At 39.9% G+C, this 26,869-nt stretch overlaps 1 protein-coding gene across 2 annotated transcripts in view; it reads right to left on the bottom strand.

Moving 5' to 3' along the window:
* The window catches only part of plekhg4 (pleckstrin homology domain containing, family G (with RhoGef domain) member 4), a 61,838-nt gene extending 53,583 nt beyond the window's left edge, over window positions 1-8,255 (bottom strand). For both annotated transcript variants that reach the window (XM_060858916.1, XM_060858917.1), the window contains exon 1: window positions 8,104-8,255. In XM_060858916.1, coding sequence (XP_060714899.1) covers window positions 8,104-8,106 — 3 coding nt within the window. In that variant the 5' untranslated portion in view covers window positions 8,107-8,255. The remainder of the gene's footprint in view (window positions 1-8,103) is intronic.
* Between the last annotated feature and the right edge of the window lie 18,614 nt (window positions 8,256-26,869).

The following is a 26,869-nucleotide window of genomic DNA, read 5'->3' as shown; positions in this document are numbered from 1 at the left end:
CAGATCCGTGTGTGACTGTTGTGTACCAAGTTCCCCAAACAAAGTGCATCCAGGAAAAAACACTTCATATTTAATTATATTTCAACACCCTAAGATGCAAATCATGTGTGAACTGTACTGCAAAACTGGCAGGAATCTTTTGCAAAATTTGCAGAAGCATGCAAATAATCTCAGATGGGTAGAGAAATGCTCTTCCCTGGCAGGTGAGAAGTAACACACACAGAGGCACATGAGCACATACAAGGACAAACACCACACATCCAGCAACAGACATAATGTGGAGGGAGATCACAAGGGATCCAACCTTTCACCCCAACCCAAGTGACAGAATGAACCAGCTGTCTGTCGAGGGGAGAGAGAGAGAGTGAGAGAGAGTGTGAGAGAGAGAGAGAGAGTGAGAGACAGAGAGAGAGAGAGAGAGAGAGAGAGAGAGAGAGCGAGGGGAGAGAGGGAGAGAGAGAGAGAGAGAGAGAGAGCGTGGGTGGAGAGAGAGAAGAATTCTATTCAATAGGACATTTCCAGTATTTGTGTGTAACCTGGTGTTCTCATGTTGGTTGAGAACATAACCACACAACCTCTGGTCCACAACTCAACAGCTCCTGATATGTGGAAAGATCATCCACTCTCAGCCATGTTGGATCTGCCCTACTTCCTGTTCGGGTGAAACAGACACTTAACTGCCTGAAACTGCTCATCAAAACATCAAACAGCTGACTTCCTATCTAATGTCCTACCCTCACTCACACACAGTTACCCTTCCTGCTACCACAGGCATAACTCCAAAATAGGGTCTAGTCCAGGAAAAGAAAAAAAAACACACACATTTAGAAAATGGATTATCGTGCCAATGCGCCAATGTTTATACACGTTTTTAAAAAATGTGTGCATTATGTAAGTACACTGTGTCTGTCTAGAGATTTAGACTAGTTTTTCTTTACAAAATCAAACAAAAAAGTGAATATGAGTGAATATGGCTAAATGTTAATGTTGTTCAAGTTAATCTGGTGCTAAAATGTACAACAGTCGGAAGATGCCATGAAACCTGCATTTGTTTCTTTCTTTAACTAGTTGAGGATGAAGAGTCTTAAACTCACAACCTTTCAGGGAGGCCAACATCTTAACCACTGAGTTACACTTCTCCATGTGTTTGACTACAATGGGTCAAATAAGCATGCAAAAGTCAATGCATGTCTCTAGTAGGGAAATAAAAAATGAAGTGAGTATAATAATACTCACACTACACTTCTTTCAGCTTGGCCATCAGTCAAACCAACCAAGTGTAAATTAGACAAATGTGTGTTGATTATAGAGGGTAACTTCATTGTTACCTCCAATTTCAGCCCTCTCAGGTCATTGACATTTCAACTTAACCCACACTTTCAGTTTCGGCTGATACAAGGAGAGATGCGCTGCTCTAAAAGCACAAATCTCCATCTGTCTTTGGCTTTTTCTGCTTCTCCACTGGTTTTGTTGCTTCTCTCGCTCCCTTCTGTTCATCTATCCGCCATTCTTCAGGTTTGAACTGATACGAAACCGTGTCAGAAAGTGTGTTTGGTTGTCAATGAGTGCAATGACATAGAAACGTAGACATTTTGAAAATCTATATACTTCTGAATGGTTGATTCCGGAAAGATCTACTTTACTTACATTTACAGCATTCAGCAGACACCTTTATCCAGAACAACTTACATTTTTATCTCATTTTTTATACAACTGAGCAATTGAGGGTTAAGGGCCTTGCTCAAGGGCCCAGCAGTGGCAGCTTGGTGGACGTAGGAATCGAACTCACAACCTTCCCGATTGGTAGCCCAACACTTTAACCACTAGGCTACCACATCCCCAACATCATTTTTATCACATTTACACCAAACTGCTGTACCAGCATTTAGCAGACACCTTTACCCAGAGTGACTTACAACTGAGCAATTGAGGGTTAAGGGCCTTGCTCAGGGACCCAGCAGTGGCAGCTTGGTCCTGGGGTATGAACCCATGACCTTCCGATCAGTAGTCCAACACCTTAACCACTGAGCTACCACATCCTACATCTTTTGACTCCAATCTACAGTAGCCTTCTTTACATTTCTAATCTGCTGTACAGAAATGATGAAACCAGAGTTTAAGCAAAACTCTGTAGTATTACTAAATATTCTAAGGTGTCAACTGCCTTTACCAACCCAGTCTGTGGTTACAAAGAAACCGTGTGCATATGCAAAATGGCAAAGCAGCAAAACACTTCAGAACCTGTTCGGCTCTTACAGATGACGTTACATAGACCAGATACTTCAAACACGAGCTTGTCTTTTTCAATTGGAAATTGGAAATGCTGAAGGTGTGAAACTGAGATGTCACGTTTCTGGTGTGAATCAGGTATAAAAAGAACACACAAAAAATAAAAAGAATCCTTAAATACGTAGCAAACCGTCTGAAGTCGATTTATCGACTTCTCAAACGTTCCCATGAGTTTAAACCATCCTCAGTAAGTTATTGATCAGCCAGAGGGGGAGGAAAGAGCGGTTTGATGACTCAGCTCTTGAAAAGCCTGCTTTAAGCATGTTGGCTGAGGATGTCAGCTGGAGCGCATCGCTGTGAGCACGTGACCTTGTTGATATTCTTTAGAGCTCAGAAAAGCTTTGATCGCTCCAGCGCGTGTGTTCGACATTATTTAACATATTTCTCCAGAGATGTTTGACAATCAATCAACAGATGTATGATCTATGTCTCTTTTGAATTTCCAATCACGATCATGATGTTGGGCTTTAAAATAGTGTTGAAAGTTTGTAAGGGAAATATTTATATTTTGTCAGTGTATATGAAATGATAACGTGCGGGACATTAAATGCATTTGCTTTCAAAAACCATAAACACTCTACACAATGTTATCTCAAGTGTGAACTCTGGAGTTTATAGTTTTGTGCACTGCGGGCGATTTCATTAGTGCTGTAAATGTGGGAACTGTATATGTGTTGAGGAAATGCCCAAACACTGCCTGCATTCAGTTAAGAGCTCCTTTCCGTTTTGCAGGACTGATGAAAAGCACATGAGACGTGTTCAGCTGAGCAAAGGATACACACAAAAAGCTGCACAGTCTCCTATTGACAGTACAGCGAGTGACCCTTTCATCCTGAATACGTTAAAATTCATCATGAAATACTGTCCGGTGACTAATTATCCAATTCATCTGAGTTTGTGTGAATGCTGGGGCTGTTTTCGAGGCGGTGTCGTGTTGCTTTTGTAACATCTGGCATCCTTCTCTAGTCATGAAACGGGATCATGTGTGGTCAGTGAAGATGCACTGGAGACACACGCACATAGCTGAGTGTGAACAGATATCGGTCTTGTGATCCGATCGCTGGAGGTTTCCGTAATTCTATAAATAAATGGCATGAAAAGGAGAAAATAAAGATGGCATTTAAAAATGACCTGGTGCATACCAGACAAACAGACACTACTACAGTCTCCACTGCTTTGAATGCCTTTTCAAAATAATCTCAGCTAATTTTAATCAGTCTCTCTCTGAAACTCAAACCTGTAGTCTAAATTAACCGGAGGATGATAAACCATCTACGTAAGTCGGAATGCTCGCTCTTTAGAGCAAACAACAGAACACCAGAACTAGCCCATTAGCATTAAAGCCTATTCACACAGCACGAGGCTGAGTGCCAGAGATGGATAAAGTCTAACTCTGCTGTTGTCTGTTATCAGAAAGCTGGCCTGTGTGGTTTAGTATATTGAGCGGCACAACACAGAGGTAAGCATTAGGGGCTTGAGCTAGGTCTGGGTTTACATGAGTTGTATTAGTTTATACAGGACCAAGGACCATTTTAAATGACCTTTCCTGATTTTAGTTTGCGGTTAAATTTGCCGAAACCTTTCCAACACTCCAGTCCAAGCAGTTAAAGGTTCAGCATCTCACCGGAAAGAACACAAGTGACTAAGGATCTGAACACAAATCATAAGCATCCAAACACTATAAACGCTGCATGAGATGCTACCATAGAAACAAACAACATGTATGAATGAGCGCATTAACCCTAGTGTAATCTTATGTTTGGGATCCTACTGTTTGGGAGTCTTTACTTTATGCGGTTCAGTTTCTCGCTATATAAATTTATACACAATTTCTCTTTGCTGTCTCAGCACTGTTTTTCGCCTTTATTGTGTTTGCATCTTTGTCACTGGGGGTTTGGTCTTCATCACTGTATACAGTATGTAACGGTTATCATAAACCTCCGAGGCACTCAAGATGTCAATAATGTGTCGTACCAGCTCGAACTCTCTTTACTACGAGCTCTTGCTTTAGTCCCTTCCATCACTGTTACAGAGCTCATAAACTTTTATCTGTTCTTTAAAACTCCAGGCCAAGAGGGTCACAAAAGGTCTGCAAAGATTTTATTTTCCCTTTTTGAAGAGCAGTGATTTAACCTATAAGGGTCTTGGCGATTTGTCGAGGAGTTGCAGTACATGTCGAGGAGTTGTGTGTGTGTTTGACGTCATTGTCAGACAGCTTAAGAAAGTTTTTAATTGTGTCTTAAATGTCAAAACAAAACAAAACAAGCTTCCCATCTTGGACCTTGTCCTGATGCTGCAGTCACAGTCAATATCTCATCTAAGTTGCTGCTTTTTAGTCAAAACCTAATGCTGAAATTGATTTAAAACTTTTAAATGACATCTTTTTGGACCTCTATCGAGCCACAAGGGGGGGAGGACATGAATGCCTCCATGTTCATCTTCTGTTAGCAACAATTCAACCAACTAACTGTGATGAGTCTGTATACCGATTGGTCTACAGCAAAATAAATATACAGAATAAGCAGTGCTACTTTATTTATTGTTCATGCTGGGAGTCACTTTGTTTTTTTCAGTCAAGAGCAGAGAGAAGAAAGGATCGTCCCAAGAAGACAAGATGAGTGAGGAGCTTTTTTTTTGTTTTAGTTGAATGCCACATATCTTTTAAACTTCTCGATCAATATTACCACGTCGTCTCTCTCTCAGTCAGTAAAAAGAGACCCTGTTGCTTGTGACGCATCTCGACATCATGCTCCAAGATTACACACAGAATAGCATTGCAGGATGTATTCAAAAATAGCACTGCCTATGCATCGCTGCATACTGTATCTGTGGCATGCCTTGTTTTAATATAGTAAAATGTTAAAGGTCACTTGCATTGCAGTGGTCAACATATCACCATATAGCATGATACTGTACTGTGTCATGAGGTGCTGATCACTTATCGATGTGCATCATATGATAAATGTACAGCCTACACGCCATTATACGATGTACACATTTAAGTTTGATTTAAATGTTGTGTGCTAAGCTCTGTGTGTGTATCTTTGGCAGAAAGCAGGAGGCTAACTGTAATAGTGACGTACACTCTCCAGGATCAACAACAATATCTGCTTATTTAGAAGGAAAAAAAAATGTCCCATTTTGTATATTAAGGCACAGTGAAATTCTTCTCTTCACATATCCCAGCTTGTTAGACGGCAAGGGTCAGAGCAGAGGGTCAGCTGTGATATAGCAAGGGTTAAGGGCCTTGCTCAAGGGCCCAAGGGTGGCAGATTGGTGGTGTAGGGGCTTGAACTTTTGACCTTCTTCTCAGTAACCCACAACCTTAACCACTGAGCCACCACTGCCCCCAAAATGTCACTGTATACAATAAGTGAGAGGTTGTACAGGACATCAAAATAATCCAGGAACATCAAGGAATCGTTTAGATTGATGCTTTAACAAAATCGAACGTTGTTGAAACCATGGCGCTACATCATACACAAAAAAAATGCCTGGCTGCGTGTGCGATCGTATCTATTCACCCCTTCACCTCTCCGGTCCACTATGAATGGTAGATGTTTGAGCGGAAACTGAGAGGGAAACATAATCACACTTTACACGCTGCACTGAGCAGCTCTGATCGAGAACATTCCTCCAGCACAGCAAAATAAACAGCAGCCCATCACACAACTATACTGCACCACACACACAAACACACACTTCACAAATTCCAGAACTCACGAAACCGGCTCTATTAGGTTTCTGCTACACTCCCACACACAAACATACACACACACACACACACACACACACACACACACACATGCATATACATACATTTTATATATATATATATATATATATATATATATATATATATATATATATATATATATATATATATATATATACACACACACACATATACACACACAGGCTAAATGCTCAATCACTCAGGGCTGCACTGACAAACACATGCCTGTGCTCTAAACAGTGCTTGCCATTACAAATACGCTCTGCGTACCATTTTTTCCTTGTGAATGTGAGTTCTCAATCATTCCTGACTAGCAATTTCTTCATCAGTGAAGTAAAAATATTCCCATTCACAGACTTTTCTCTGAAGTGTTAACCAGTAACACTGAGCACATGACCTCCACCTGAAGATCAGAGTCAGACCGCTTATCTCTGTCCTCTGAGCAAACACACACACACACAATGCCCAAAATACCAAGTCTTCAAACAGTCACTCGATAACCCGTTGGCCCTTGGACCACCTCAGCCGAACGCAATTTGGATTGAGTTACGAGTCGGAGACTGTGCTAAAATCACGTACAAAATCCGTCTAAAAAAAGAACGCAAATCAAAAGCAGCGCTGAACAAAAGAAGCCTATTTAAAGGCAGTGACTTCATGAGAAACAGCTCGGGCCTGAATGAAACTCAGACCCCACTTTATAGAAGCATTTGTTTCTATTTAGTTCCTCTTCGTTGTAAAGGGCCAAGACTGCAGTGTTTCCTCAGGCTCTATGAAGGCTTCTGAGTCTATTACCCTGAGTTACACTGATTAATGCACTCATCAGTGTATTAATACCACCATGAGTACATGCAGGCAGTGCACATGCAGTCTCTAAATGTTTCTGTCTTTTTTTCCCCCCTTTTTTCCAGGCTCCAGTTCAACGTCAACTAAAAGTTCTGGAAAACAGAGGAGACTAAATTAAATCCACATGCTTTCTTTCAAAACAGAAAGTGACAGAGAGTGTTGAGATACCTGCATCGCCATTTTTCGGGTACTAATGGAAATCCGTACATGAGCACAGACAAGAGAGGACGTTTGAACCACATGTTGGGTGCAAGTGTCTGTTACCTATCACAAAAAAATCTTGGAAGTAGGAGGAGATTGTGGAGGTTGTAAGCTGGTGTCATCATTTCCTATCACTTGTGTTCAGGGTACAAATTGACACCAGTAAGAACAGAGGAGCTTTACAGGGTGATAAAGGCTATGATATAAAGCTTGTAGAGATCTCGCAGTGTTCTTGATGGAAGGTTCGTAGACAATAATACTGAAGACCGCTGCACCGTATTGTCCAGTACTAATTGATTATGTTGTGCACTACTGTTAGCTCCACCTACATGTCCATGTTTGGTACAGGTTATTAGAGCAACTCAGCTACTGGGTTACTCTTTGTGTCATGTGGTGATGGAAGTGAAGATAAAATATTTGTTATTGCACCATGCAGTACTGCGCTGCCAGGTGAGAAAGTACTTACACTCCTCTGTCTGTTCTTCACACTGTCCTGAACAGACCTAGGAAATCATTAAAGGGAAAGACAAGAGCCACAGAGAAAAAAGCTAAAATGATCACTGTACCATGTACCACATACATACACACACACACACACACACACACGTTCCTCTGCAGGAGTGACTCCTCTGCTGACATATGCCAATGTCTAGAGAAAAGAGAAAGGCACACAAGAACAGCTGCAGTAACACAGACACACACACACACACACACTGCAAACTCTATGCTGAGTCTTCAGTTAAGCCCCATGAAATTTTTGCTGCTACCTGCACCAAGGACATAGAAGCCAATGTGAACGCATGGCCCCACACTGATTCAGTGCTCTCTCTCTCTCTCGCACACACACGTACACATACATACATACATACATACACACACACACACACACACGCACGCACACACACACGCACGCACACACACACACACACACCTCCCCCTTAGACCCCATTTACCCATAAGGTAAAGTCATTAACAGCTCAGCACAGCTCAGCTCAACCCCCCAAATCACAGCAGTGTTAAACCCCCCGACTCACCATGCTGTGAGAAATGTGTCCTTCCTAAACTTTGTCTCTCTTGCTTCATTGTCCTGCTAGTCCTGTAGTTCCAATACTTGACTGCATGTGTGTTTGTATGCATGTCTGTGTGTGTGTATGTATGCACACATACACACACCAGATCTCTACCCGGCAGGTCTCGGACACACTGACACACTCCACACACTGCAGCAACTTTCACGAGGTAAAGGCCGCCCACTCTGTATCCCGGCCCGCCCACTTGTCTCTGCCTGTCAGTCATTCGCTATGGACCGCCCACGAGGAGAAAAACCTGCATGTGTGGTGCTTCTGCTCCAGGAAACCTGAGAGGGGCAAATTAAACTGCAAACTACTGTAAATGAGAAGGGAGGTGTTTAAATGAAGGGTTATGAAAACAGCCTTCAGATATAAAATGATAGGACTTCAGAAGAATAAACATAAACTGAAAAAGGCTCTGAGTGATGACAAAAAGAACATCTGTTCCTTTTACATCTACAAGAGCAGATGTCATTGAAATCCTTTCTTAACCAAGCCCAAACTAGTTTTCTAAAAACATCCGAAAACAGGTCATCTTGCAACCAAATCTGTGAGGGAAAAATGTTCTTGGATGACTAATTGCATTTACGTAGTTTGGTGTTTGTTAGTGTCATTTAAAACAAAGTTTCTCATGACATCTTCAATACTTTGGTATAAGCTAATTTGGGAAGGGTTTGTATGAGCTTAGTGATGGTGACATCAAAAGATGTCAAAGACCTCCAGAACTTTGGATAAATCATATTCATGACTAAAGAATGACACGGTACAGGCTAGGCTAGTTTGCTAGTTAACCTAGCTATTGTTAGTCGTTTCTTTTCACTGCTCCAGTTATATTTATCAGGGATATATATTTTTATTGGTAATATCCAAGGATATATTCGATATGGCACGGGTTTGACACCTTTCCTGATGTTAGCTATTTTCATTAAAGAACAAAATAGTTTTGATTGCATGCTATGTTTTGAGGTTTAAATATCATGTATCTCAGAATACACCTGCATTCACCCTTACAATGCGAGACACAGCTAGTACTGTTAGCTTGTGCTGCTAATAGCTTATCCTCTTCCATCAGTGACACATGGCAATCGTTGCCTTGTGTAAGTTTATGTATGAGGAAGAGGGCAGACAGCAATATCCTGAGTGTGTTCAGCTGTGTGGCAGCCGAAGGTTTGCAGAGAAGCTTGGAAAAAGCCTACCAGCACTTTTCCTTGCAAAACTTTATAGCAGTGTATGTGAGGAAACCGATTCAGTTTCAAAGGCAAGGGAGGGGTAATGCCAAATACTGTTTGGGTTTAGTTTGCCCCAGATCCTCATGTTAAAGTAATCCCACTTAAAACAACTCTGCCACAGAAAGCATTAGTGAAGCACCTTCCCTAATTACTCAGGGGAAAGATATTTGAGCCGAAGGACAAAAGCGGCTAAAATCATTCTATAAGAAATTACTGAAATAACCCAAAATGGCTTCTGAGATGTGAAGAGTGAAACATAAAGTAATAACTGAATTAACAATAGATGTTTGTTTCCTGTGGACCGTTTTCTTGGTGTCCACATCTCACATGACACCATGGTGAGGAAGGCCTGACAGGGCCTTTAGCATCTCAGATGCCTGAAAAACTTCAGAATTCCTTCAAAGGAGCTTAGGACTTCTACACCTGCACCATAGACAGGGAACATCACAACCAGGTTTGGGAATAACACCAAGCAGGACAGACAAGCTTTCTGATGCAGTCCATCTACAGCTAGTGCTGCTGGACCAAGGCCAGGAAGATAGTGCTCAGAACCTCAGCCATCCAATCAATGTACTTTTCTTTCTGTTGTGCTCAGGGAAGCACTTCTGCTCATTAAAAGCGAACACAAAGAGAATGATGAGGAGCTTCTTCCTGCATACCATTAGGGCCCTCAACCAGTTGGACGCCAAGAACTCTACCTCAGTACTGTTTTGTAACTCTGTGCTACCATTTAAATAAACTTTTGAATTTTGAATTTGCATTAAAAAAAAAAACACGGGCAAGTTTATGGACTAGGGTATAGGTGAGGACATTAGAGTATCAGCTCTACTTAAAGAACAATCAATATCATGTGTAATAATCTGAGTGAATCCAGCAGCACCTGCAGGGGCATCATCCAATCTGCACAAATGAGGTCTTGCCTTCATCTACATCCTCAGTTCTGCTTTAAACGTCACGTCTGTATGCTGATCTAAAGAGTTCATTACTCTCCAATTGAGTTAAGAATGAAGCATGATGGGTAAAATCAAGCAGGGCTGCATTTTCTGTGTGCAACGTGGCTGAGAGCCTCATGACAGATCCAGATCGTTTAGCAACTGTTTAGAGCCAGAGGGTGAAAAAACAAACAGTATAATCTAACAATAACAATCCCGACTGAAACGAGCAAGACGGCACAGCCAACAAGAATGCTTTAATATTTTTGTCAGCTTTGTTATTACGATCACATGAAGCACAATTCCTTGATCCCCATCCATTCCATATGCATAATTTTTCAAAAATTAGATCCGGCTTTCACCAAAAAGGCGTACTCATTCTCTGATATGATATGGGATGTCAGACGTCAAACAAAACAAAACAAAACAAAAAAAGCAGTCGAGGTTTGAGAGGTGGGAGTTTCAGCATGTACACTTTTCTGGCAACAGGCCTCAGGAACTTAAAAGCTGAAATCTCATTGACAAAAAACATTTTGAGATTTTCAGAACAAGATAAGATCACTGTGTTGTCGAAAGGTCAGGAAACTCATGTTTATAAAAGGTTTAAGACAGTGAGAAGTAGAAGAAATAAAAAAATCTTGGCAAGTGATAATGTCTTTAACCCTAACCCTGACCCTATTAAGCTTCTATTAGCAGATTATTTTGATTCTTTCTAGAGGCAATGAACGCATGAAAATGCATGAAATTATCAAAATGTTTGGCCAGTAGACCAAGAACATGTAAGTCATATAGTGTGAAAATACATGTAGATAATTTTAAAGATCTTGTTTCTGGCAATCTTTTTTTGGAAATAGTACTTCATATTGACCAGATTCAAAATATTTGAACTAGCTGTCATTTTATCTTGCAAGTTCTACTAAATAGGATATGAAAGGAAAGCATTTTCAGTGACATTCAGAATTTAAATGAATTCATTATTGGATTTCTTTTTATTACAACAGCTTTAGCCACAGTGCACCATTTTCTTTTTTTTTTTGCTGGTTTGGTTTGCATAAATGAGATGCCCTTTTGTGCTCGTCGCCGGGCTACAGGCAAATGTCTGTTGAGCGTCTGCTGTCTATCACGTTGCCTCTTTCTGTGAAAGTAGCAGTTCTTGGTGATGTTTATAGGCAAAACATACCAGACTATCTAGTAACTGCTAGACGCCTGGTTTACCAGAGCAGGGTAGATAACCTAAACCTGGGCCTTTCCAAGATGGCCTGTTTGCTTTGTATTTTAAAAACTCACAGTACACTTCATAATTATCACCGCATCGCATTGCCCTTATGTTCAACATAATCAAAGGCAAAATATCCATGATGGTATCTAGCTAACTCTATCTAACTTGGACTGATGAGCACTACTGGCAGCAATAATAAACTCTGTGGAGAAGTTTGGCAAATCTCTGTTGACTCCTGGAGCCTTCCCGGGATCCTAGACTTTGAGAAATACCAAAGAGATGCCAAAGAGTCATTAACATTCAAGATAAAGACAAAAACAGAATACAAAAAAAAATCCACTTATGTCTGAAGTTTTCTTAATATCTTGAGAATACCTTATCTGGCACTTGCTAGCTGTGAACCATGATTTACACTAAAAGCTTACGAGCTCTTCCATCTGTAAACGCACATTGTTGCAGGGAAAACAGCCATGACCAGGGCAGGAAACTCAGTGAATTCATTTGCGTCTCCAGCTATTGTGACAGAAAAGTGGAAAGATTTGCCATGAGGCAACTCGCGGCGCTGCTATTGTTCTCGTAGCTCAACAGATGACATGTTATATTATCCAGTATTTCGGTTTAACTGCCAACAGGAGGAAAGAAGAAATCTAGTGTGCGTTAGCGGTTTTTTTGTCTTTGTGTATACACTGTCGACACTAATCTACGGGGCTATACGGGTCCATATCAAAGCACCAGAAGGAATAGAACAGCTGAGTTATTCATGCCTGATCTTTCTCAAGCTGAAGTGGGCATTGCTAACCAACACTCAGAAAAACTGGATATTAACCTCGAAATAACTCCACTGGGAAAAAGGTGTCTGGAGAGAAGCTAGATCTGTTGTGGTCACCAAGTAGAATACCGCAGAGTTACTTACAAGACTTAACTTCTTAAAGTCTCAGTGATTCAGTATCGTGTGTGCTCAGTAAACCACAGCAGAAAAAAGTCATGACTACAAACTACCACACAACCTCATGACTCACCTGAAGTGTGACAACTCTGCAAGGCAGCCAAAGAAAAGGGAGAGACATTACATTCGTATGCAAAAGTTTAGGAACCCCTGACAATTTCCATGATTTTCATTTATAAATATTTGGGTGTTTGGATCAGCAATTTCATTTTGATCTCTCAAATAACCGAAGGACACTTCAGTAATATTTCAGTAGTGAAATGAGGTTTATTGGATTAACAGAAAATGTGAAATTAGAACGAAAAACAAAATTAGACAGGTGTATAAATTTGGGCACCCCAACAGAAAAATCACATCAATATTTAGTAGAGCCTCCTTTAGCAGAAATAACAGCCTCTAGATGCTTCCTATAGCCTGTAATGAGTGTCTGGATTCTGGCTGAATGTATTTTTGACCATTCCTCCTTACAAAACATCTCCATTTCAGTTAGGTTTGATGGTTGCCGAGCACGGACAGCCCGCTTCAGATCACCTCACAGATGTTCAGTGATGTTCAGGTCTGGGGGCTGGGATGGCCATTCCAGAACATTGTACTTGTTCCTCTGCATAAATGCCTGAGTAGATTTTGAGCAGTGTTTTGGGTCGTTGTCTTGTTGAAATATCCAGGCCCGGCGTAACTACAACTTTGTGACTTATTCCTCAACATTATTTTCAAGAACCTGCTGATATTGAGTGGAATCCATGCGACCCTCAACTTTAACCAGATTCTCAGTACCGGCACTGGCCACACAGCCCCACAAGCATGATGGAACCTCCACCAAATTTTACTCTGGGTAGCAAGTGTTTTACTTGGAATGCTGTGTTCTTTTGCTGCCATGCATAACACCCCTTGTTATGACCAAATAACTCAATCTTTGTTTCATCACTCCACAGCACCTTATTCCAAAATGAAGCTGGCTTGTAAAAATGTGCGTTTGTGTACCTCAAGTGACTCCGTTTGTGGCGTGTGTGCAGAAAAGGCTTCTTTCGCATCAATCTCCCGTACAGCTTCACCTTGTGCAAAGTGCGCTGAATTGTTGAACGATGCAGTGACACCATCTGCAGCAAGCTGATGTTGTAGGTCTTTGGAGGTGGTCTGTGGGTTGTTTTAGACCGTTCTCACCATCCTTCGCCTTTGCCTCTCCAATATTTTACGTGGCCTCCCACTTCTGGCCTTAACAAGAAGTGTGCCTGTCGTCTTCCATTTCCTCACTATGTTCCTCACAGTGGACATGTTCTTTCCCCTAAACCATAATGTTGAACAATCTTTGTTTTCAGGTCATTTGAGAGTTGTTTTGATGCCTCCATGTTACCACTCTTCAGAGGAGAGTCAAAGAGAACAGCATCTTGCAACTGGCCACCTTAAATACCTTTTCTCATGATTGGATTCACCTGTCTATGAAGTTCAAGGCTTCATGAGCCACCAAACCAATTGTGTGTTCCAATTAATCAGTGCTAAGCAGTTACAGGTATTCAAATCAACAAAATGGCAAGGGTGCCCAAATTTATGCACCTGTCTAATTTCGTCTGATGCATATTGCACATTTTTTGTTAATCCAATAAACCTCATTTCACTACCGAAATATTACTGTCTCAAGTTATTTGAGAGATCAAAATGAAATTGCTGATCCAAACACCCAAATATTTATAAATGAAAATCATGGAAATTGTCAGGGGTTCCTAAACTTTTGCATACGACTGTATGTAAACGACAGAAAGCTGAGTGAATTTTAAAATTACTCGAACTCCCAATTTTAGTAACAAGAACAAAAATGGTCAAAAACAAAAAAGTATGGACTGAACATTAAATTCCAAATGACAGAACAAAAAATAACCAAACTGAAATAACTGATCATGCCAGTGACATATTACACATCATTTATCAAGGAACCCCATCATCCAAATATCTGTCAGTGGATGTTTGCAAAAGTTAGGAGACAACAGATAATTATTTCCTCAGGTCTTGGCGTTGCTGGAGTCGTTTTGACATTGTTAAGTTACACTGCGCCTGTGGCAGTTCAATTAAATTCAGTTTTATTTGTATAGCACTTTTTAACAATGGACAGTGTCACAATGCAGCTTTACAGAAACAGAAAATAGGGATATAAATTTTAAATGTATCTCTAATGAGCAAGCCAGAGGCAATGGTAGCACAGAAAACTCCCTGAGAAAATTTAAAGGAACCAGACTCAAGTGGGAACGCGTCTTCATCTGGGGGACACCGGATGGTGTGATTATAAATAATTTCCCTTCTATAACTGTGTACTGTTTAGACAAAAAGTGTTTAAACAGGCACTTATGAGCTTAGGAGCAGCTTATAAGTAGGTGACTCACCACTATGATTAAAGGTTTATTCTAAATAGCAGTTATTTTTGTTCATGATTTTGGCAATGACACTACAAAAGTACTGTATTGTCAGTAATTCAGATAAGTGGTTGCTCAATAACATCTGTGGATAGGAAAGGACAGCGTGGCTTTTACACATAGGGTAACATAGGACTTCCATATTAATTTGTGAGTGAGAATCATAACCTCTAGTAATTATTTTCATCAGAGAACCATGCCACGCTAACAGCGTGTGACTTACTGTCAAATTTGTTTCAGGAAGAGTATTGGGTGATAAAGCATACCTCCAAACTGTCCCATAATGGACATAAAGAGGTCAGATTATCATCTAAAGAGTTTCCAGATGGAGACCTATTTTTGCTTTCAGAAACCAAAGGGGCAGAAGACGATGTCCGTGGAGTCAGACAGAGATCGTAATCCAGGTCCAGGCTTCAAGCACTGACCTCTGCCTGGTCTCAGACATGTGAACATTAAGATCATGAGCACAAAGACACACTTATTTCTAAACCCTAAGGCAAACCGTCCTTCCTGCTTATATCTGTGGCAAATCACACGGATGGTGAAGAACCGTCCCACAGCGCACTCTGTAGTCTGCAGGACGAGTACAGTACGTTGCTTCTGCCATGCACAGTTCCCAGAACGAGCGTCATAACGCTGCGCAAAGCTTCCAAACCAGTGCAACAGCCTAAACTAGTCTAGCAGCTGACAAACAACTGTTTTGTAATTTTATTATTAAAATGACAGACAAAATATTGGAGCTGGTTAGTAAATAAATTGGTCATACCTTATTTATATATAAACATTTAATTTGTTCATTTGAGAATGTGAACAGCAACAGCTACAAATGAAATAGAAAATCAAAGAATAGTTTCTATAGTAGTATTATCATGAATGGTATTAATTTTGGGACAACTTGTGTGTGTGTGTGTGTGTGTGTATGTGTGTGTGTGTGTGTGTGTGCGCGTGTGCATGTGTGTGTGTGTCTATGTAAATGCTCTACATCAGAGAGCCTGATTTTTGACCCTGAACTGGGGTGAAAATCAAATCTTGTTGCACAAGCTGCTTAAAAAGGTCATGAGATGGCACAGCTAATCAAAAGCACGACAGGCCTGTCTTTTAATGTAATATGTAGAGAGAAAAAGCTTCAAAACAAACTGGGCTGACCTCTGATCAGACACAAAGAGAGAGTGGTTTATCCAGACACGCTCTAGTGTAAACACTACCATATGCTCCTGTCATAATTGCGCTTATTTAAGCCTGTGTCTGATGCACACAGCTGTTGTTAACAACCTGAGGCTCTGTTTAAACCAGTATACGACAGGACTATCTGTAAATATATAAAACGTATATAGCCCTGGGCTAAGGTAGTCATTAAGTAAACACATACGTGTAAGTAGACACACACACAGAAATGTGACAGAAAAGCGATTTTCTTTTGTTCTTAAAAATAAACTATGTCTAAGATGATTGACTTGATGTACAATGGTAGTAAATTAGATGTAAGCCTCAAACCAGGTCCTAAACCACACACACCTGAGACCTGCACCGACATGATAGGGGAATGATGAGTAGAGATGGGGGGTTTATTGGTTGTTGTTTTTTTTTTCCCAAGCGTTTGATGATGAAGTTCTGTCACTGTTTCATACCTACACAAATCCCTTTCTTGCACACAATGATGGAGCTGTGTGACAGACAGCGTCTCATATCTGATGCCGAAATTCCTGACGTTCAGACGAAAACACAGGCCTGAGACAGAACTACAATTACAACTACAGATTGAAGGACAAAGAGGGGAAAATTGGCCACATGCTCAAGCATGTACAGAAAATCTGCAGTGACAGGATATGATTTACAAAACAAATTTACAACACGAGATGTGTTACACCTAAAACCTGTAAGTCATATAGGGCTATATAATACACCGCCTCTGCCACAAAATTCCACATAAATTATTATGCAAATGAAATCTGGTCTTTGTTCTTGGAAATAAAAGATATTTCTATGCCAGTGTTTCTTGTGAGCCTGGAGACAAGATTTTCAGAAAGCTATTGACTTGGCAAAACTACGTGGACAGGATGTCAAAGGCACTTATTACCACATTGGGCACAGGATTAGCTTTAAAACCCAATAGAAGAAGATCATACAGTGGATGGGAAGGACACGTTCTGATCTTTAGTCCAAACTTCTGCAAATGTGCAAAACATATGTCTCAAATAAGCTCTTTAAAAGCTGTATTAACAACTTCAATTCACTTCGAACTTTACATAACAATGCCGACTTCTGGCTCATTCTCTATCACAAACAAATAGCTGATATTTCCAAAAGAACTACATAAAGCCCCACGGCTGAACGGAAGCTCGCGGATCCAACAAATCTGGAGGAATTCCCACTGATAAAATCGTTAGTGCTTTAAAGCAGTTAGTCAAAGCAGCCGGCACTATTGACTGTAGCTCAAACAATAACTAATGACGTCTGCCAACCCTCCCTTTCTGATCCCCACTAAACACAGATTTAAACAAGCGCTGTCAGCTGTCAGAGTTGTGTTCTACCATCACATGAAGAGTGGGCTACAGCAAAAGGGTCACAAAGGGACTAGGTTATTAAAGATAATTAATCTGCTCTGTACGGCATCAGAGGTGAGACACCCGGATTAAAACAGTAGGAGGAAAAAAAATAAAAAGTGTTTAATACTTCTGTAAGAAAAGCAGCCACTTTAAAAAGAAAAAAAGTTCAATCTAGAACCTGAACTGGTTATTTGATGCGTCACTGAGACATTCCTTAAAGGATCTGAGTGTTTTCTGGTCAGATAGGGTTCCACGTTCCTTCCAGTAAACCTTTGAAGAAGAGATCAGTGAAGAACCCATGAGAAGAAAATGAGTGAGAAGGGAAATATTAAGCAAACATACAGAGTTGACGATTCCTATAACTTCTCTAAAGATTTAGTGGAGTTATTACATTTCTGTTTAACTTACCTTTGAAATCCGTTAACATAAAACAACAATCGTATTCTGCTCTTCGGTGTGTTCGTGGATTTTGAAGTTTGGAATAATATTTATAATAATACAGAACACTGCTTTAATTTTGGGTCAACACAGTTACGGTGAGCGTGACAAGGGTGAGAGTGTGACAGCTCCAGCGTCACTGGTTCAAATCTAAGATTGGATTACTGTCTGTGTGGAGTTTGGCAAGTTCTCCAAGTTCTCCATGTGTGTGCACGGGTTTTCTCTGGGCTCTCTGGTTTCCTCCACCTATAAATCTGTCAGGAGGCGAACTGTATTTTATAGTGCCTTGTAATGGCCTGGCAATAAAACCATGGAGTATTTCTACCTCACACTCAGTGAAGAGGCTTAGTGAAGAGTGAAGGGGAATGAAAGAAACAGTGTAAATTTGATGTAGCCAAAGGCCAAAGTTGGCCAAAGTCAAATAATATGATTTGTTTTTTTTTTTTAAAAAACCTTCAATGGTGTTGACCTCAATGAAATTTCACACTTTGATTGGAGTTACAGTAGTCAATAGCTACTGTACGTGCTATACTGTACCAATGCAGTACATAGCTGAAAATGCCACAAATATTTTCCAGTCCCTGTCTCATGTGTGTGTGTGTGTGTATATAAATATATATATATATATATATATATATATATATATATATATATATATATATATATATATATATATATATATGTATATATTCTGTCTGTTAACTAAAGACTTTCAATTAATGTTGTCACTGTGTATACACACCTGATATCTGAATACACATCAAATAAAACACTTCAAATAAAGTTCTTAAGAATAGTCGGTAGTCCGTCAGATGTGCATTATTAAAAAGGTAAATTGAGCGATTAAATACATTGTCTTGCTTGTGGTTTCATTATAAATCCTACACACTAGAGTAAATAGAGTGTTTTCTGTATGTTGAATAAACGCAGATGTTCTTCAGCACATGCTCTATTATTAGACAGAGCCACATGAGGAGAGACTGTTTACAGAGCATGACTGAAAACATTCAAATGGAGCTACCGACGGAGCGTTTCACTATGATTAATCACGTGCAACTTAAATTGAACGGCTTTAAGTGGTCCTGCGTGATTCCTGATGAAATAGACGTCACGTTTGAGTTTTGGCTTCGTTAAAGTCCACAAAGGAAAACCAATAACATTAAAAATGATTAGACACCAAGTTTGTCTGTTGACAGCAACACAGTGGATAAAAATCAATCTTCATAAACAAACTTAAAGTTTTCAAGAAATATAGCAAATACAGCCATTATTCATTCATTCATTCATTCATCCATCCATCCATCCATCCATAGAGTTGTTGTTTGTTCCTTCTCACTAAAAACATTTTTTTTGCATTGACTCACTGAGCGGAGGGCACGGTGGCTTAGTGGTTAGCACGTTCGCCTCACACCTCCAGGGTCGGGGTTCGATTCCTGCCTCCACCTTGTGTGTGTGGAGTTTGCATGTTCTCCCCGTGCCTCGGGGGTTTCCTCCGGGTACTCCGGTTTCCTCCCCCGGTCCAAAGACATGCATGGTAGGTTGATTGGCATCTCTGGAAAATTGTCCCTAGTGAGTGAATGAGTGAATGAGTGTGTGTGTGTGTGTGTGTGTGTGTGTGTGTGTGTGCGTGTGTGCCCTGCGATGGGTTGGCACTCCGTCCAGGGTGTATCCTGCCTTGATGCCCGATGACGCCTGAGATAGGCACAGGTGACCCGAGGTAGATCGGATAAGCGGTAGAAGATGAATGAATGAATGAATGACTCACTGAGCCTCAGGTGCATCGATAATCACTGTGTATGTCTGTACTCATTGTTCACAGTGAATAAGCAGGAATAGTGGCGCTCTGTTTTCTGTAAAATGTGTTAAGAAACAGTGTTTAGATTTTAATTTGGTTTGTCTTTTGGCTATCAAATAAGTGGCACAATAAAATCTGAGCAAAACAAACAAACTAAAAACATATTGTTACAGCATGCAGCACAGCAAAAGCCATCATGCATCTAACACACGCACACTGCATGAATCTTTAGGACTAAATGAGGTGCCAGCATACAGGACTAAAAACAAAAATACACAATCATTAACCTCTGATCTCTATTTCCAAACTGACAAACATTTGGGAAATGATTCTCAGGCTTTTACAAGGACCTCACTCTGTCTTTCATAAATGTCTAATAAAAAAAGCTCAATTGGCAGCCGACATGAGTGTGTATACATGTTTCGTGGTTTTAGTGGGATTGTAATGGAGGCCTAATCTTTATTTCTTACAGAGTGCATCAGAAGACCTTATGAAAAGTAAAACCACACAGAAACCACTCTAGCTTATTGCGTTTGATGGCATCAGCAGAACAAAGTCGGACACACAACAAAGATCTGCCATACATGTCAGTTCTGATATACTAAACAATAGATCTGTGGTTTACTGATAACGTGTACAAACTGTGAACTCCTGTCAGAGGTCATGTTTAGGAGAGATAGAGGTAGAGATATAAATAGAGCTAGACTCACCTACAGTTAATTGCATGAGAGGAAAGATTAACAGAACACAATGTGTATTCAAGCTTGAGGGAATGCTGCTAGGCAAGTTCGTTGTTACTGCCTTGGTTTTACATCTAGACTACATGAGACTGCCAGTAGTTTTAATCAGAATTTTAATGAAATAATCAGAGAGATACTATAGCTTTTTCCATACATCGTAGTTTAAATGAAATTTAGGACTGACAAAACCCTTGTTGATATTGTCGGTTACACAACTTGTATGTAGATGTTAGTCACTGTCCTGCATTCAATATGGCTCTCTGGGTCACGTTACAGCACTGGATATGCAGGTTTCCCTGACTCACCAGCAGTGTGTAAAAGCTGACTGTGTTATGCTTGCGTGAGCCCATGTTCGCAACAACTAATCACTGATAACCAGGCACTGATCACCATTGTTTCACAATAACCAATCACGAATCACCATTGTTTCACAATAACCAATCACGGATCACTATTGTTTCACAATAACCAATCACGGATCACTATTGTTTCACAATAACCAATCACGGATCACTATTGTTTCACAATAACCAATCACGGATCACTATTGTTTCACAATAACCATTCACTAATCACTTTCATTTCACAATACCCAATCACAGAACACTACTGTTTCACAATAACCAATCACTGATCACTATTGTTTCCAAAAACCAGGCACTAATCACAATTTTTCATAACAACTAATCACTGATCACCGCTGTACCCAAATACCAATCACTGATCACCATTGTTTCCAACAACCAATCAGATATCATCATTGTTTCAGATTTTCCCAATGACAAATTGTTGATCACTATTGTTTCACAATAACCAGTAAAGGATTACCATTGTTCCCCAAACAGGCAGTCGCTATATATTTTAAATACTGAAGGCATATATTCTATTCTTTTTAAAAGAACCTTCCTTCTTCATGTAACACATTTTGATATGCAAATAATCATGATTAAGATACAAACTAGTTTACGGAGTCATCTGGCAATTTCTACCCACTTTCTGAGCTTGCACTGGCAAAACAGTTGGCAACCCAGGCCCACCACTGTGACCTCACAAGAAGTTAACATCTGAATAAAGCTCTTCAGTGATGATCATTTGTACCATTTGTAAATATGTGGTTTCATTGTGTAGCTAGGCTCTGAAAAGAAAGGCTAAATAGAAGTGAATATAATCTAGTCAAATATAAACTGACAAATGACAAAACAAATCAAAACAGAGCCAGGGATACTGTTAACACTTTGCATCTATTTGGTTTCGATCAATATGATCTGACTAAATGCTAATGCTAAAATGACTGGCTGTCTCACGCAAGGTAAACTGAAACTACACTTCTGATTGTACTGCAAGGCAAACATATGACTGTGAACTTGCTCTGGTACACTGCACACACAAAACATACGTCAGAGAGTAAAACAAAAAGAGATGTGGCTAGAGACAAACTACAGGAAGAAAAGAGAGACTGTGACAGTCTGAGGAATTAAGGAAGATGAAAGATGGAGAAAGATTCAGTTTTGGAAAGTCAGTAGAAAAAAAAAACAAAAATCATCCTTGATTGAGTGTAAAATACTTTCAGAAACTGTCACGCAGAATCTTTCACTCTTTTAGCTTCAACTTTAATAAAACTAATAAATACGTTACATTAACAGCAACACGGTAATTAAATCCAGGCATTCCTCCTAAATTAAAATAAATACATACTACATTTAAGGATGTAATTTGTTCCAGAGCAATATGTAAATAAATCTGTTTCAGGTTTAACAGTGAAAACATGCATGAATTCTGTTTGAGATTGTGTTTACAGGAAATAACCTGTAAGAGGACTGTTTACAGGAAATAACCAGATTAGTTATTACTATTGGCCAAAGGAAACTTTTGATTTTTACTTTTAGAATACATCTGATTAGTGCATCCTTTGAGAAAAAGCACTATAACTTCCTTTACTGGAACCAAGAGGCCCAAACCTGTTCCAGTGTGACAATGCAAAAAGCAAGCTCCATGAAGACATGGTATTCTATGTATTGTGCTCCATGAAGACATGGTATTCTATGTATTGTGCTCCATGAAGACATGGTATTCTATGTGTTGTGCTCCATGAAGACATTGAATGCTCCATGAAGACATGGTATTCTATGTATTGTGCTCCATGAAGACATTGAATGCTCCATGAAGACATGGTATTCTATGTGTTGTGCTCCATGAAGACATTGAATGCTCCATGAAGACATGGTATTCTATGTATTGTGCTCCATGAAGACATTGAATGCTCCATGAAGACATGGTATTCTATGTGTTGTGCTCCATGAAGACATTGAATGCTCTATGAAGACATGGTATTCTATGTATTGTGCACCGTGAAGACATACGTACTATGCATTGTGCTCTATGAAGACATGGTATTCTATGGCTGCAGGTGAAGAACTTAAGGGTCTTGCACAGTTAACTCAGTTAACACCTTTGGGATGAACTGGAACACTGACTGTATCCCAGACCTCCTCACCTGACATCAGAGCCTGACCTCACTAATGCCTCTGTAGCTAAATGAACAAAAATCACCACAGCAACATTTTAACTTCTAGTTACAGTAAATGTCTCTCTTGACGAGTGGATGTTATTAAAAGAGATAAATGTGGAATAAATCTAGACTGGAATGACCAGATGATCATGGTAAGGTGTCATAAACTTGACTTTTAGTGGCTAGACCTGGATTTTTCATTCAACGAATTTTGAATTTACAATTTACAATTTTGAAGTGTTGCCAAAATCCAGTTTTCTTTCCCTTGCTATCAATATTGTAATACATTATGTCACTCTGTGACAGAGATGGGGTACTCGAGTCATACTTAAGTCGCAAATTTGAGACTTGAGACTTGCTTGACAAATATTAAAAAAAGACTCGACTTGACTTTGACTTGACATTCATGACTTGAGACTTACTTGTGACTTGCACGTGTGACTTACTCCCACCTCTGCTCTGTGATATCACCAGTAACACGTCTGAAACCAGTCCTAATGGTTAGATTAATTATAGTGTGGGGATGATAATTAAGCCATTTCTTTAAGCCAAAATATGGTAATGCTAATAAATCAGAAAAAAAAATAATGTCCAGAGCATTCACCAGCAGTCACTGCATGGTTAAAAATATTAAGAATAAACACAGACACTAGCCATATTTAAACAATATCTTATAGTTGCGGTGCAAAATACTGTATAATGCCGAAATGCCAATCGAACACTTTTCGACCTAGTCAGTTTCCACGGAAACCAAAACATAGGAGGAGAAGATTTTTCTTTACCCACTGGGGTAGCTAATTCATTTATGATTCATTTTTATCCACTCCTGAGTAGGTTCACAATGGACCCAGGAGTGGAGTGTTACTGATCTTGCTACTAGTACTGGTTCAGAATCTGGCTGCTGAATGATCTGACCAGGTTTGGGTTCAGTACTGACAAGAAGGATTGTCTACAACCTGTTACATAAGCTGATTAGATTAGATCAAAATGGGAAAACATGGCTCTGTTTAAATCAGCAGAAAAAGTGAGACAAAAAGTCTGATATGAAAAAAAAAAGACACACATTCCATAATGAGGATTTTAACCTCGACAGTATATTTTCCCCCGTGAGGCAACTTCTGCTTCAGAATGGTGGTGTCAACACTGGAACATTTCCCACCATATCAAGTGAAGATGCAGCAGAGTAAAAGAAGCAAAAGGAGCAGGAGAAAGGAAACGGACAGGAGATCCTGCAGTGGAAGTGAAAGACAGCAAGCTGTACTAATATGCCATCACTCCATCATTCTGTATGGAGAAGCAGTAATATCCTGTGCCTCAGTATCTCCCTCCTTCTTCTTGCTCTGCGGTGGGCCTGGGCTTTTATCATATTCCTCTACTTTCTAAAGAGTTAATCAGGGAGTTAGTGGGAAAAACACAGACACACAAACTGAAAAGAACAATGTTTCCCACACTCTTGGTGCCTCATGTGGTCTGGATCAGAGGCCGTATCTTTAAATCCAGCTGTAGACCTTGATAAATCACCAGGGCCAAAACCTCTATCTTACACCTTCACACACATAAACAACTATATTATGTATTTACACTCACTAGTACTGGACCATAGACAACTTTCCTAATAACTATTGTCTTCTTTTTTTTTTTTTTATTAAAACCAAACAATCCATGTTAATATACAAAAACTTGTGTTCTACTTTTAGTCATTCATCATAGAGTTTTTGACTAAATGACCATCACCATTTAAGGCAGGAAATAGAGGTTGAATAAATTCACGATTCGTTTTTGCAGCTTTTACGAAGAATGTTAAATATGTATCCCACAGTTTTATTTTTTTCCCTGTAAGACTTGAAAACAAAGGCACCAATTAATTACATCTTCGGAATCTCAAGCAAAATGCTGTTTGTGACGTAGCTCTAAATTCTGAACATCTTGCGGGTTTAGATCTGCCAGTATAATTAAGTAATTTAAAAAGTCACCAATGCAAAACCAAAGTTACAAACTGTTCTGCAAGTAGCTCGCAATGGCATCTTTCCACCAAAGAGGGCGACCTTGCATCCAGCAGCAAACCTGTATGCAATCTCAAATTGTAACACAGGATTTTTAAATGCTCGTGTTTGACTTTTTCACCCTGCCAAGTGCAAATGGACGGTCCAAAAAAAAAAAAAAAGCCTAAATCATACAGACAGACAGACAGAGGAGGAGACAGAGGGAAACAAAAACAAAATAACAGGGAGGGAGGTGTGAAATCAAGTGTGGCAGTCAGTTGAAAGCAATGACAAGATTTATTCTTTTCCACTGTCAAGGACAAAAGCTCAGTAGGCATTCATTTCAACCCATTATTTTAACAACCGAACCATTCTGCTGTTCTCCTCTGTCTGACATCTTCTCACTGGCCTCTGACTGTTGATATTTTAGTCGCCTTAGCATGGTAGAGAATATAATGGCACAGTTATCTGTCATGAAAACATCAGCTAGGTACGACTGTTCTCATTACAAAATTCATCTCTAAAGCGTACCGACAAAAAACCACTACAAGTGCATAAAAAGCACTTTAAGAGAATTGTACACTAACATTGTGGCACTGAAACATTATTATGAGGGGGGGAAATTACATGGATTTCTGCTTACTTCATTAACCATGAGCCACGATAATAAACAGGGAAAAGAAGACTTGAACATGCACTGCCAGCAAGTATCACTTTACCTACAACCGCATAGTACATTTTGTGAAAAAGGTGCATGTGTGAACGCACACACACACACACACACACACACACACACACACACACACACACACAGAGACAGAGAGAGAGAGAGAGAGAGAGAGAGTGTGAGTGAGTGAGTTACACTACCGACTGCTGACAGAGTGTTTTGCTTAGGCATGGAGAGATATGATTAAGAGCTGTAAGAGGACAGAGTGAATTCCACAAACAGGTGGAGTGAAAGAGAGAAACACGCACAAACAAGAACTTACCCTGAGTAGATCCCACTGCAGCCACAAAAGTCTACGACTTTCAGTAAACTCTTCTCTCCAAAACCATGAACAAATCCCAGGAACAGAACAGCACTTGCAGTAAATGCACACACTTTCCTCCACAGTCAGCAACACAGTTCTACACAGAATCTACACACACACTCTTCTAACTTCACACTGGGAATGTCAGTGAGTCTGTTAGGTCATCCTGAACAAGTTCCTCCCCCTTCTCTCTAACCAACTACCCTGCCAAATCTCTCTCGCTCTCCTTCTGCGAGGGCAAAATCGCCCCTGCTCTCCTCCCACTGGCCTGTCGGAGCATGAGAGCACTGCGCTCAGATCAGACCCTCTCTTTCTTACACACAAACAGATACGCACTCGTGCCCCATCAAAAAAAGACACTAGAATCAACCAGTGTATTTCAAAATCTGATAAGTAATGTGTATTAGACAAATTCTGATGAATATTTACAGCCAAAAAAAAAAAACAAATAAAAGATTAGGTCCTTCCTGATGGTCCTGTGGTTAGAAAGTAAAAGATTTAGATGACAAAAATACCTGATACTTGTGGAAGTGCTCATGTAGTGACTATTGCCTCATAAGCACAAAAATAAAAAATATCATATCACTTGTCGACTATTTGGTCCGGAGATGAGAGCCGGAGTTCTTCGACAAGACAACGACATAGGACGATGCAAAACTCACATGAAACTTAAACCAAAACCGTCCTTATTACAAAGCTCACTTTGAAGAATGTTTCTGTTTAAGCGAGCCCATTTGTAGCAAATGTCTTTTATCCCAGGCCTATTGTTAGAGGATCTTCATCATATAATCTGACTTGAAGAACACGTTTCCTTGGGATCATCTTGTATAGTGTGACAGGTAATAATCTTACTTAAAGAGTGCTGTGAAACCAGTTTAAGTCTTATAGTAGCTTAAAGTCACATTGCCATGAAGTGAATGTCGTGCCTATAGCATGTCTTAAAAGAATAAACGAATGACAA

The sequence above is a fragment of the Tachysurus vachellii genome, chromosome 23 (genome assembly GCF_030014155.1).
Source record: "Tachysurus vachellii isolate PV-2020 chromosome 23, HZAU_Pvac_v1, whole genome shotgun sequence".
NCBI lineage: Eukaryota > Metazoa > Chordata > Actinopteri > Siluriformes > Bagridae > Tachysurus > Tachysurus vachellii.
Note: the sequence above shows the minus strand (reverse complement) of the source record. Positions and strands in the feature narration are given on the sequence as shown.